This window comes from Pan troglodytes, chromosome 2, assembly GCF_028858775.2.
Source record: "Pan troglodytes isolate AG18354 chromosome 2, NHGRI_mPanTro3-v2.0_pri, whole genome shotgun sequence".
In the NCBI taxonomy this organism is placed as follows: Eukaryota; Metazoa; Chordata; class Mammalia; order Primates; family Hominidae; genus Pan; species Pan troglodytes.
Window position 1 is genome coordinate 127,910,225 of NC_086015.1, and position 14,408 is coordinate 127,924,632.

The 14,408-nt window shown below is 42.4% G+C and overlaps 1 protein-coding gene across 27 annotated transcripts in view; it reads left to right on the forward strand.

Annotated features, from left to right (window-relative positions):
- Positions 1-14,408, forward strand: part of KALRN (kalirin RhoGEF kinase) — a 690,517-nt gene that overhangs the window by 595,086 nt on the left and 81,023 nt on the right. For 15 of the 27 annotated variants that reach the window (XM_016941780.4, XM_016941788.4, XM_024355619.3 and 12 more), the window contains 2 exons: positions 838-942; positions 4,194-4,289. In XM_016941780.4, the coding sequence (XP_016797269.1) occupies positions 838-942; positions 4,194-4,289 (201 nt within the window). The remainder of the gene's footprint in view (positions 1-837; positions 943-4,193; positions 4,290-14,408) is intronic. The other 12 variants (XM_016941792.4, XM_016941782.4, XM_016941793.4 and 9 more) reach the window with 3 other exon arrangements.

A 14,408-nucleotide genomic window follows, 5' to 3' on the forward strand; every position in this document is an offset into this window, starting at 1 on the left:
ACCAGCTAGACCTGTTTAGATTTAGAATAAAAGAATGAAGATTGTTTCATTTTGAAAACAGGACTGTGCTGGGAGATTGTAGCTGTTTTCAAGTCTCTTGAGCAGTGCCACACATCAAAAGGACTAGATCATCCAGAGTTACTCCAGATAACTATGATGAACAGATGAAGATTACAATAGGCAGGGTTTCCGCTCAAAGAAAAAGTTTAATCTAGGAGTCAGTCAGTGATTAAATGGGCCTTCATGAAAACTAATGAACGCCCATACTGGAAGATTTGAGAGACTGTAGCCAAAGTTAGGCTGGATGAAGCTGAGATTCTGTAACCAAAAGACAGTGGATATGTTTTGGTGGGGGAAATGAGATACCTGTTTTATTTGGCACACAATCCTGCTCTAATCACTGATGTGGCTAAGAAATTCTTTGTGATGTGTAACTGGACCCCCTCTTGTTGTGATTTTATGCTACCTGCCATTTCTCCCTCTGGAAATGGCAGCTAAGCCTGGCGGCATTTGGGCTATGGTTTCATAGCCCTACAAAAATGTAAAAGTTAGGCTCTCTCTGACTACTTCCAGCTTTTTCTTTTCTTGCTAATCGATAAGATAGATAGTTTCTGGTTTTGCTTCTTTTTGGGGGTGTGTGTGTGTGTTCCCCACTGGTGCTCACTCTCATTTGAAATAAGCAGGTGTATCCATGTATCAAAAGAGGAAATTGCGGCTGAACAGTTAAGAGTGAGTTGAGAGAGGAACTCTCCTCCTATGTATTATTTTTGTTAATGTCAAGTCCAGAACCACTGGCATGTTTGTGACACAGTAACTAATGCTGCTCTTTTGTTCTAGAAGAGCAAGAAAGGTTGGGGTGAAGATGAGCCGGATGAAGAGTCACACACACCCCTCCCACCACCTATGAAGATTTTTGACAACGACCCTACACAGGATGAAATGGTAGAACTTCTTTACTTGCTCACTTAAAAGAGCAACGTGCCGTGCGTGATTTTGTTTTTCGTTTGTGATGGGGGTAGTCATACTCTTTCTCCCATGTTATCTCGTTGTCCACATGAATCCATGTTGATATCAATTGTGTCTCTATTTGGTAGGTGTCCCTTCCCCAACCCTGGAGGTCCAACTTCATTCTAGGCAGTGGAGGGGGTGTGTGCAGAATTCTCAAAGTGGGAATCTGCCTGGTGTCTTGTCCTGTTGATAAAGGGTAATGGCTCTGTCTTTGGAAGCAGCACATCCTAAAAGGAGCAATTCCAGGTAGTTCCAGTCCACAACCATTTTGTCGTACCTGACTGTACAACCTGCATGTTAGTTGTTTTCCCTATAGTCAACTCTAAACTCTAACTAATGGTAGCTACCAGTCAAGCCCAGTGTTGGTCAAATTTTGCAATGACGGTATGAGGAATGGAGATGCTGCTAAGGGGAAGTTATTGTCAAAGGTGGGCAAACCTAATATGCGAAATTGCCTGACTTTGCTTTGCAAGATTCCCTGGCCCGCTGGCATGCATAGGCTCACTGGTATTTGAAATATCGATGCCCCCTGTGTCTCCAGTCACCCGGTGATCATCCCAGTTGTTCTGGAGCAGAAGCGTAGGTTAGATGTGCTTCCAGGTACTGACCTGAGTCTTGGGGCAGCTTTATGTTCTCCCTCACTTGTCACTCAGTCTCCTTGCAGCCCTGCTTTCACATCACCTTTTTTTTTTTGCCTTAAGTGTTGCTGATTCTCTTAGACTCTGGACGTGGAAGCGGCAGGTTTGGGTTTTGACTGTATGGCACTTTCCATTTGCTTTTTCAAGTGCTGTTTTGTTGCAGTGGTGGTAGTGGATGTGGCAGCTTGTCTACCTGTCCCTCCAGGCTCTCCTGTGCTCTCTAGTGCTCTGCCCTGTAGTGGGACAGCCTCCTGCGGGTGTGTCCTTTCTGGTGACATCTCAGTTCTTATTTTAATTCTCTCTGCTTTGCATTTGAATTGTTAACCCACAGACATTAACTGAAGTCTTCCTCTGTGCTAGGCCTGAAGGACAAAGTCTAGGGACTCTGAGATGTGGCAGCTGCCCCCATGATGTGACTCACCTAGTCGTGGCCCCTCCTAGGTGATGTTAGTGGCCCTGTCTTCAGGGCCAGCTCTTTGACTCTGGATTGTTGGGAAGAGACATAGTAGGAAGGCTGGTGTTATACCATCCTGGGTTCCTGAGACAGAAGTGCTGGTGCTTCACCTTGAGATGGAAATGAGACCTGCCTACTTGTAATGTATTTTATAAACAGCGATCATGGCCTAGGGAGTAGGGTGCCCATGTCTCACACAGCCTTCTGTGCAAGGGCCCCACTTGCATAAGGTCACCACCCTCTCTCTCTAATTCCCTCAAACACAGCTTGTTTACAGAAATGGATGTTACATTGTTTCTGGATAATTTTTAACCTAGAATTCTGACTTACCTTTATTTGTGTAGCCTTTTCCTTATCCAGAAATGGGGCAGATGGCAACAGTCTCCTTTCAGATACATGAACTCTCCTTATTCCTGCTTGTTTGATTTCTGTATGTTTTTTATAAATGTTTGGGAGTGGGATGAACTTCAGAGCATCTAGCAAATGGAGTTGGATTTATTAAAACAATTTTTACAACACTGTCAAAGGAATTTTTAAAAGTTCACCGTTGTAATATTGTGCAATTGTCTTCTCCATGTTTCCTTCTAATCTTTTTCATATGTGTGTACGTTTTACTTTTACAATTATAATATGCATATGTTGTGTCCAATGTTTTATTTACTACCATTTCCTAAAATTGCATGAATTTTTTTCTTCCTAGCTGTAATTTTAATAGCTGGAGAAAACTTTGCTTATTTGCTGTTCCATAATGTGTTTGATCAGCCTGTTGGGGACATCCTAACAGGGTGTTTCCATTGTTTGCTACTATGGCTAAATACTACTGCATACAGATCACTGTGTATATACAGCATTTGTTCTTTTGACTTCTGTTCTTGGAATAAATTCCCAGGAGTAGGATTACTAGATTAAAAAGAGGATAACTTGATTTTCCACATAGACATAAGCTTTTTCCTGCAGTCCCCAAGAGAGGAAAAAGAATATTGTTATATCTTCCTTAATTATAATTATTTTCCTCCCATCTCAGAAGCAAAGACTTAATAAAGTAACTTAGATTAGATGAGAAGCTTCATTTTTGAAACTTTCTCTCTAACCCAAGGGGCAAACTTGAAGGAGCCTATGTCCTGGCCTTGGGAACACCACTGCCCTCTGCTCTGATAAGCTGGAAGTAAAAGCACACACAAACCGTGCAGGGTTAACCATTTCTCCCCCAGTTTCTCCTCAGGTAGAAGAAGGAAGAAAAAGCCAAACAAAAAACCACCATCGTTCAGTGAGCAGGAAGCCCCAAACCATTGACCACACAAACAACCACACGGACAACTCCTCACTGCTGGTGCAGGGGAAAAGGGACACAGGGAGGTCCTGGAGTCGTCTCTCTTTACTATGAACAGGGTAGTTCCTGGCTGCTTCAGGACTCCTGCTAAAGCCTTTTATTACTTCCTAGTGTTCCAGTTCAGGGGCCTTACCAGAGCCAGCTATGCTTTGTGGAGGGGTAAGGGTGTATGTGTGTCAGGGGCAGAGAGGGAGAGGAAGACAGAGAGAGAGAATATAGGAAGGGAGTATCTAGCTTGCTGGTCTCTAAGGGTCCTGCCCCTAGCATTTTTGCTGGACACATAATAAAGATCTATATCTAAGGCTATAGTAAAGCAAGGACTGTTTGCCTTTTTTGGACACACTCAAGGCTGGGTTTGTTGAATCCTTCACACCCCGAAACAGCAACAGGCAGCTGTGTAGTGGCCAAAGTCTTGTTTGCCCACAGAGCAGTAGCCCCCACCCTCCAAGCTGTTGCTGTCAGTAGGTACAACCCTAGTCTGTAGGCCTCCCAGGAAGTCAGTGATTTCTCCTCTCCCCTCCTTCATAGGCTTGCCTAAGGATAGCCTAGTCCCATCCATTTGCTGCTGGCTAGAATTCCTGATAAGGGGTTGGGCAGGCCTGTATTACACCCACACTCTTCTCCCTCTGTCACCTCTTCCGTCTAAACACAGAACTTTGCTTCCCTTCCCTGGCTGGAGCTTTGGACTTTCTGTTTTATTTCCTGATCACTGTTCCTTATTCTTTGCTAATCTGCTTTTCCTCTGCTGCCTGATGTCTTGCAGTCCTCCTCTTTGCTAGCAGCCCGGCAGGCTTCCACTGAAGTACCTACTGCTGCAGACCTTGTCAATGCAATAGAAAAGTTGGTCAAAAACAAGCTGGTAAGTGGGGGTCCTGGAGGCAGTTCTGTGTGTGTCTCACCTTCACACTGCTCCAGCCTTGCATCTGTCTGCCGTTTTCTCCTTTGCACCTGTCCTCATTCTTCCTATGTGATTGCAGCTAATGATGGTTTCTAAAAAGCTGTACCCCAGAGTCCTTTTTGACTTTGTTTGGGAATGGGTATAGGGAATTAATACATCATTTGGGGGCTGCAGTGTTGATGAAAGTTGAAAACTATCCAAGACAAACTCACCTCATTGCAAGCCTGATCCAGCGACCCACAGGCAAGTGGCATTCAGTCAGTGATTGATATATATTTGGTTAGCCCAGAAGCTAGTACACTGTGATGCTGAAACCCAGAACACACTGATTGGATATTTGACAGCACTAGGAAATTTTATGGGGACTTGGGTAGCCTTCCAGCGTGCAAAGTCTTTCAAAAGTAGACTGCTGATTATAAAGGGGAATGGGCAAAAGTGTGTGGATACCTCACCACAATAAATTAAGAGAGTCAGTGCCTAGCCCTACAATGGGGGGAAAAACTGAACATAAGCCACTGGCAGCCTGTCTAGCCTGTGACTGTCTCATGGACCCATCAGCCCGTTGGAGGGATAGGTGATGAGTCTGAGCAGGTTTGGGGTTTTGGCATAATGCTGGTGAAAGGGCCCCTTTTTGGATAGCTCATTAGGATGGAGCTGTTCCTCCACTCTCGTTTTTACATTTAAGTGTATCACCACAGGATGACAATTGGAAGCATTTTCCTTTCTTTCACTCTCATCCATATCACCCATTTAGCTTTTCCTGCAATTCTCATTAGGATAAATGTCTGTGCTTCTGCCAGACTTCTGTTGGGCAGTCTTATTAATCACTTGGCCCAGGAGCTAGAGGAAAATGATGGATGCTCTCTATGGAAAGCTACCTAATAATTTTGACTATAGTAACTCCCTTTTCAGATATCCCAGCATATACTATGTAAATGAGGTTTAATACATATGAGTTTATTCTTTTCCTGCTAAATTTTCCTTTCTAATTAAAAAAAAAAACAAAAACCTGCTGTTTTCAGTACCTAGTGTCAAACTCCTGAAAATCGTCTATTTTCCTGCCATCTTTCCTTTTCCTACCAGCAGGAGTTAAGTACTCTTCTGGGCACTACATTGACTTTCAAAGACCCCTCTCTGACTGCTTCTCACTTGCTCTCCCTCTCCACACCAACCTATATACCCTCTTCATTCTACAAATGCTGTATTTAATTTTTTTCTTAAAGTCATCCTTTTTCTTTCTTTTTTGCATTTTTTCTTTTACCATCTGAGCATGGGCCCTGAATTCATTCCTGGAGTATTGCAGTAGCCATTGCCTGCCTTTTCTCTGCTAAGTCTGCCTTCACCCCCAATTGGTCTTCTGTAAACACTGCTTATTGCCTCCCTCTTGGCTACATAAGCAGTGGTCTCCAATGGGGGGGTGCCCTCAGGTACATAAGACAACTTACTGGGGTATGGGAAGAAAATATTAGAGCCTCTTTATATCATTTTAAAATGGTTTTGTGTGTGTTTTCTTATGTATATAATGATAGTACAGTAGCATAAATATAGAATTTATAAACAAGTTACATGTTTAGGGGTACATGAGCAAAATTATTTTCAGTGACAGAGATATATAATCAAAGTTTGGGAATCACTGGCCTATACATAAAGTCCACACTTACCTAATATTCTGATATTTTTGTAGCCTGTTCTCCAACCTACCTTTCCAGCGTCTAGTTATTTATTTGGTTGTTGAACTCTGTTCCAAACAAATTGTTTTCTTTGCTATCCTCGAACTCACACTTGGCTTTCTTCCCTCCAAGTTTTTGTTCATATGGCCCCGTTTCTCTGGAATGTTCTCCCTCTTATGTTTGCTTATCTAGAGCATAGTGGTCATTCAGGGTCCTACTCAAATCTCCTCTCTACAAGGGCTTCTCTGACCAGCCCAGGCCAAATTTCCATTATAATCCCATGGTAATTACTAAAGCCACATACTGCCTGGGACAGCTCTTAAGCAGCTCTGTGGTGTAATTTGTTAAAATATCATAATGATTTCATTTGCGTTTTACCTCCCTAGCTAGATGGTAAGTCATTTAGGATATTATTAATTTTTGCTCTATTAGTATAAAAAAGTCTTTTACACTTAGTGGGTTTTTCATGAACACTTGTTTCCAGAGTCTATTTTTATATTTTGGATTACCTTTTTGCCCACTACTACTGCTAAGCTTTGCACTGCTGACAGTCTCCAGACCACTAATTTGTGTGATCGATGGTGTTAAACATGTAAGCAAAGACATAGAAAAGTCCCATCACAGCAAATTTTCTAGAGAAGAGGGGATGTGGGATGGCATTGGTGTTGATTGGCTTTATTATAGGCTCTCAATAAATGTCTGTTGAATGAATGTCCTTTCTGTGGTGAGTGTGCCATAATGAAGGATATAACTTCTTCCAGCAATAACTACTCTTGAGGACCTACAGTAAGCCCAGAATTAGAGCTATCTTTGGCTTAACATGTAAAACCAAGCTCACGTCACAGAAAGGAAGGAGGAAGCAGTGGTTTGGTTTCTTAGAATCTTCCTACCAAAATTTGATTCTTGGTCCTTTCCACCACTTTCTCTTTCTCCCCTTCCCACATGTGGTAGCAATGTAACAATACTAGGTTGAGAATATCTCAGCCATGCTTGGGAGCACTAAGTTGCATTTTCACCTTTGAGACTCTTAGTCCTATTCCTTATCAGTTCTTCCGCTTAGAAGAAGAAAAGATTCAGAGCTCATAAAAGCTCTGGAGTATTTATTTGACTAAGTACAACTGTGTGATAGCTGCGAAGATAGTGAGTATTATCACAGGCTTGGTTAATGAAAGTACAATATACAGATCAAAAGAAGCAATAGTATTCAAAGGTATTCAGACCATACACGTCATGAGCTGTGTGTGACTAATGCATTCGATTCTTTGTTTCTTTTTTTTTTTTTTTTTTTTTGAGACAGAGTCTCACTCTGTCACCCAGGCTGGAGTGCAGCGGCATGATCTCGGTTCTCTGCAACCTCCACCTCCCAGGTTCAAGTGACTCTCATGCCTCAGCCTCCTGAGTAGCTGGGATTGCAGGCACACCACCATGCCTGGCTAATTTTTGTATTTTTAGTAGACACAGGGTTTCACCATGTTGGCCAGGCTGGTCTCAAACTCCTAACCACAGTGATCCACCCACCTCAGCCTCCCAAAATGCTGGGATTACAGTCATGAGCCACCACGCCCAGCCAATGCATTCTATTATTCTATTCTAAATGCAACGTTCTACAGTGTTCTTGAACAAACTGGAGGGGCCCAGAGGAGGTAACCAAACTATGTGGTCCGTGTAATTTGAAGGAAAGTTGAGGAAACCAAGGTTAACTATGGGGAGAAGTTAGGAGAAGACACATGAGAGCTGTCTTCTAGTAATTGAAGCACTGCCGTGGGAATGAGGTTGCAAAGAGCAACTAACTCTTTATTACCCCAGAGGGCAGAGTCTAGACCTGTGGGTGGGAGTTTTCTTCGTTCCATATGAGGAAGAACTAATAAAGTTCTTTCCACTTTACAGAGTTCAATTCTATCTTACAGGAGCATCTGGTATTCTTGGACTTTACTGAGTCCTTAAAGTCTTTCCGCTTTATTGGTTGCTCAAGCCGTGGCACCGAATCCTGCTTTAGAATTCATTTGGCTCCCTTGCTCCACCCAAAGGCCATGAGATCCCCCATGTTCCTATCTCCCAGAGCTGCCCCTGGTGCTTTATGGTCACTTGGTCATTTGTTATACCAAAGCTTCTGCCTCGGTGAGTTAGGATCTCTGCTGCACAAGACCTACTGTTAAGGAACAAAAACAGGGTTTATCTGCAGTGCAGATAAAACTCCCGAAGAGTCACCACCCACCCATGAGTCCTTCTGGACATTAATGGGCCCTTCTGTGGTCTTGCTATCAGCCTTGGTCTTTAATTCGTGCTTTTGTTTATTAAGAAAGATGCTCACCCATCTCCCCAGATAGAACTAACACACTTTTTCTGGGTTTTGCATTAAGGGATTATCTTTGAGCCAGGAATAGGGTTCCCCCTGTTTTCACTGTGTGATTTTTAATAAAGCCTTTTCCAGACGTGTGGACTGTTGCTGCTGGCAGTGACTGTGTAAGGAATCAGAAGACCTAGGATTTAGTCCTGCCTCTGCTATCTGCTGTATAGTCCTGGGAAAATTACTTAGTCTACTTGGGGTTCTCTTTTACCTCATTTATTAGTGATGCTGATTCTGTCTATTCAAATCTAATCCCAACAGAGTTATGATGATAATTGAGTAGGCATGAACGGGCTTTGTAAACTGATAATCAAGCATCTACAAATGTTAGTTCTTAGCCACCTCGACTGCCTTGTGAAGGACAGGGAAAGGGAACTGTGTCATCCTTATCTCCTGTAGCTTGGTATGAAGCTGGGCATATGGAAACTTAGTATTTGCCAGCAATAGATTGGTTGGGTGAATGTTGCAGGGTAATAGTTTGACAGTCTATACAATTTGGTTTTATTTCCCAAGTTTGAGAAACAAGAGCTTCCTGGCCATGTGAGAATCTAGTGTATCTCTAAACTGAAGTCCTGGAGCCCCAGAATTCTACCATCTTCCTGGCATGAAAGACCAAGCCTCTGGAAAGAAAGCCCCTAGGCCAAGTGTGGTGGCTCACACCTGTAATCCTAGCACTTTGGGAGGCCGAGGCGGGCAAATTGCCTGAGCTCAGGAGTTCAAGACCAGCCTAGGCAACACGGTGAAACCCCGTATCTAGTAAAATACAAAAGAAATTAGATGGGTGTGGTGGCATGCGCCTGTAATCCCAGCTACTCCGGAGGCTGAGGCATGAGAATCGCTTGAACTCGGGAGGCAGAGGTTGCAGTGAGCCGAGATCGCGCCACTGCACTCCAGCCTGGGGTGACAAAGCAAGACTCTGTCTCTACAGAAAAAAATAAAAATAAAAAGAGAGAGAGAGAGAGAGAAGAAAAAGCCCCTTTCTGAGCTCGTCATTGGGTGGCACACTAGCGTAGTTCACTGGGCTCAGGATGGCCCTAGTGGACCCTGGCTAATAATCCTCTGCCTTTAGGGAAGAGACTGGCCAGGACTGAACTCCTATTTAGTCTACTTGGTGGCCTGGCACCCTGAGAATGTGCCCTACCTGCTTCAGCAAGACTTTCCACCCTCTGGTTCTCCTATTTTGACAGCATTCATCTCCTCCTTGGGCCAGCCTTGTGGGTCATGGAAGAACATGGCCACAGCCAGGCTGTATTTGTGTGTGTGCTTTGCCCCCCTTTAGAAGAATTAACTTGTTTTGTCAATAGCCGGGTGGAGTTAGCAAAAGTTCAGAATCCAGATGGGGAAAAAATAATGGCCTCATCATATCCATTGCAGAGGTGTATGTTTCCAGGGACTGGGTTCTTCTAGCATTCTTCTGTGGAAGAGATTCCCAAGCTTCGTTTTTTTTTTTGCTTGTTTGTTTGTTTGTTTTGAGACGGAGTTTTGCTCTTGTTTCTTGTTGCCAAGGCTGGAGTGCAATGGCGTGATCATGGCTCACCGCAACCTCCGCCTCCCGGGTTCAAGCTATTCTTCTGCCTCAGCCACCTGAGTAGCTGGGATTAACAGGCATGCGCCACCACACCAAGCTAATTTTGTACTTTTAGTAGAGACAGGGTTTCTCCATGTTGGTCAGGCTGGTCTTGAACTCTCAACCTCACGTGATCCGCCTGCCTCGGCCTCCCAAAGTGCAGGGATTACAGGCATCAGCCACCACACCAGGCCGATTACTGAGGTTCTTGTAAGAAGGTAAAAGTTTAGATTTCCACCATTTTTTGTTTGTTTGTTTTTGTTTTTGTTTTGTGGAGGCAGGGTCTGACTTTGTTTCCCAGGCTGGTCTCAAATTCCTAGCCTCAAGCAATTCTCCTGCAATGGCCTCCCAAAGTGCCAGGATTGCAGGTGTAAGCCACCATGCCCAGCCTCCACAAAATTTTTTTTTAGCCCAGTTACAAATCTGAAATGTCATTGGCCTGGAAAATCCAGACTTAAGCTTTTCAACTGTGTATTGTCCCTACACCCACCAACAGTTTGCCTAGGAATTACTTAGATCTCATGCTTTTTGTCCAGAGAATATTATGTAAGGTTTTTGTTGTTGTTCAGTTTTTTTGAGACAGGGTCTCGCTCTGTCGCCCAGACTGGAGTGCAGTGGCTTGATCTCGGCTCACTGCAGCTTTGATCTCCTGGGCTCAAGCAATCTTTTCACTTCAACCTCCTGAGTAGGTGGGACTATGGGCATGTGTCGCTATGCCTGGCTGATTTTTAAATTTTTCTATTTTTAGCAGAGATGAGGTCTCGCTTTGTTGCCCAGACTGGCGTTGAACCTGAGCTTAAGCAATCCTCCCACTTCAGCCTCCCAAAGTGACAGCCACAGCCATATGTTATTGTTTTTACATATATTTTATTGTGTATATTTGAGGTTTACAACATGATGTTATGGGATACCCATAGATAGTAGAATGGTTACTGTAGTGAAGCAAATTAACATATCTATCATGTCACACACTTTTTTGTGTATGTGTGACAAAAGTAGCTAAAATTTATATTTTAATTAGTTAAATAAAATTTTGGTGGAAGTCTAAATTAGTACCTAAAGAGTAGCTAAATGTACTTATTTAACAAAAATTCCAAATACAATTTTATTAATGATAATCCTCATGTAGATTAGGTCTCTAGACCTGTTCATGCTACAGATTTGCTACTTTGTATCCTTTGACCTACATGTCCCGGTTTCCTAGCTGCCTTCTCCACTTTGCTGGTAACTACTGTTTTATTTTCTATCAGTGTATATTTTTGTGTATATTTTCACCTTTTAAAAAATATTCCACATATAAATGAGATCATGCAATATTTTTCTTTCTGTATCTGGCTTGTTTCACTCAGCATCATGTCCTTCAGGTCCATCTGTGTTGTGGCAAATGGCAGGATCTTTTTTTTTAATTTTTTTTTATACTTTAAGTTCCGGGATACATGTGCAGAACGTGCAGGTTTGTTACATAGGTATACACGTGTCATGGTGGTTTGCTGCACCCATCAACACATCATCTACATTAGGTATTTCTCCTAATGCTATCCTTCCCCTAGCCCCCAACCCCCAGACAGGCCCCAGTGTGTGATGTTCCCCTCCCTGTGTTTATGTGTTCTCATTGTTCAACTCCCACTTATGAGTGAGAACATGCAGTGTTTGGTTTTCTGTTCCTGTGTTAGTTTGGTGAGAATGATGGTTTCCAGCTTCCTCCATGTCCCCGCAAAGGACATGAACTCATCCTTTTTTACAACTGCATAGTATTCCATGGTGTATATGTGCCACATTTTCTTTATCCAGTCTATCATTGATGGGCATTTGGGTTGGTTCCAAGTCTTTGTTATTGTGAACAGTGCTGCAATAAACATATGTGTGCATGTGTCTTTATAGTAGAATGATTTATAATCCTTTGGGTATATACCCAGTAATGGGATTGTTGGGTCAAATGGTATTCCTGGTTCTAGATCCTTGAGGAATCACCACACTGTCTTCCACAATGGTTGAACTAATTTGCACTCCCACCAACAGTGTAAAAGTGTTCCTATTTCTCCACATCCTCTCCAGGATCTATTGTCTCCTGACTTTTTGATGATCGCCATTCTAACTGGCGTGAGATGGTATCTTATTGTGGTTTTGATTTGCATTTCTCTAGTAACCAGTGGTGATGAGCTTTTTTTTCAAGTGTCTGTTGGCTGCATAAATGTCTTCTTTTGATAAGTGTCTGTTCATATTCCTTTGCCCACTTTTTGATGGGGTCATTTGTTTGTTTCTTGTAAATTTGTTTAAGTTCTTTGTAGATTCTGGATATTAGCCCTTTGTCAGATGGATAGATTGCAAAAATTTTCTCCCATTCTATAGCTTGCCTGTTCACTCTGATGATAGTTTCTTTTGCTGTGCAGAAGCTCTTTAGTTTAATTAGATCCCATTTGTCAATTTTGGCTTTTGTTGCCATTGCTTTTGGTATTTTAATCATAGTCTTTGCCCATGCCTATGTCCTGAATGGTATTGCCTAGGTTTTCTTCTAGGGTTTTTAGGTTTTAGGTTTTAAAAATGTTTAAGTCTTTAATACATCTTGAGTTAATTTTTGTTTAAGGTGTAAGGAAGGGGTCCACTTTCAGTTTTCTGCATATGGCTAGCCAGTTTTCCCAACACCATTTATTAAATAGGGAATCCTTTCCCCACTGCTTGTGTTTTAAGGCTGAATAATATTTCTCTCTCTCTCTCTCTCTCTGTGCGTGTGTGTGTGTGTGTGTTTGTGTGTGTGTGTGTATCACAGTTTCTTTAACCATTTGTCCATCAATAACACTTAGGTGTTTCCATAGCATACTATTGTAAATAATACTGCAATGAACATGGGGGTGCAGATATTTTAAGAAAAGCTGAATTCATTACCTTTGCATATATACCCAGAAGAGGGATTATTGGGTCATATGATAATTCTATTCTTAATTTATTTGGGAACCTCCATACTGTTTTCCAAAATGTCTACATAAATCTACATTCCCACCAACATGTACTGGGGTTCCCTTTTATTCACACCCTTGCCAACATTTGTTATCTCTTATTTTTTATTTTTATTTTTATTTTTTTGCTGCCTCCCTGTCGGGGAATCGGACCCTGATCTCTTATTTTTTTCTTAATAGCCATCCTAACAGTTGTGATATGCAAATTTTTATCAAAGAGAAGCAACTAAGAGGTGATTGGTTGGTGTGGTAGGTGGCACTGGACCAGCTAGCTTACCCATTGTCTCATCACATGAGCTTTGATCTCTTCCCAAGTTACACAGCATATTTAATAAATTCTTGGAGTCCTCCTGTACACCAGGCTTTGAAATCAAGCACAGAATTTTCCTTATATGGAGCTCGCAGTCTCTAGGGTTAATGCTCAAAATCCTCTCCTCCCTGGACTGTTGGAAATCATTTCCTCTCAGATTTTAGTCCAACGTCTCTCTGTGTGACTGCTAGAGGGATCTTTTGTTTACTTTTTTTTTTTTTTTTTTTGAGACAGAGCCTTGCTGTGTCACCTAGTCTGGAGTGCAGTGGCATGATCTCGGCTCACTGCAACCTCCACCTCCCAGGTCCAAGTGATTCTCCTACCTCAGCCTCCCAAGTAGCTGGGACTACAGGCATGTGCCACCACATCTGACTAGTTTTTGTATTTTTAGTAGAGATGGGGTTTCACCATGTTGGCCAAGCTGGTTTTGAACTCCTGACCTCAGGTTATCTGCCCCCCTCGGCCTCCCAAAGTGTTGGGATTACGGGCATGAGCCACTGCGCCTGGCCTCTTTTCCATTTTTTTTTTTTAATTAATAGTTCTTTTCTGACGAATAAAAGAAATATATGCTTATTCAAAAAAATTTGGAAAAATGACGAGTATAAACATAAATCATCATCTAGACATATTCAGTATTGAAATTTTGATATGTTTTCTTCTAGACCCTTTTAAAAATAGTATAGTTAATCACAGAGTACTTAAAATTTAAGTTCTGTTTCTCTTTACTATCACATCAGAGACATTGTCCCAAATTATGAAAATATCTTTGGAACATTAATACTGACATTTCTAAGTCTTAAATCAAACCATGCTATTTCCCTGCTTACAACCCTTCCATCATTGGTCTTAGAAGGTAAAGTTTCTACTTCTTTATTTTAATTTTAATTTTTTTATTTAATAGAGATGGGGGTCTCGCTATGTTGCCCAGGCTCGGTTCAAACTCCTGAGCTCAAATGACCCTCTCACCACAGCCTCCCAAACTGCTGGCATTACAGGCGTGAGCCACCATTCCCGGCCAAGTCTCTACTTCTTAATACCATGCAGATAGGTTCCTTATGATCTGATCCCTGCAAACTTCTCCAGGATTCTGTTTTCACTCCTCATCCCCTCTTCCTTTAATACCTACTCACCCAGACTCACAAAACACACAGTTACTTGCCACCCTCCTTCCCTCACACTCTGTACTCTGCCCACACCAGGCTACTTTCAGCTTCCCAGGCTGCCCCCATGTC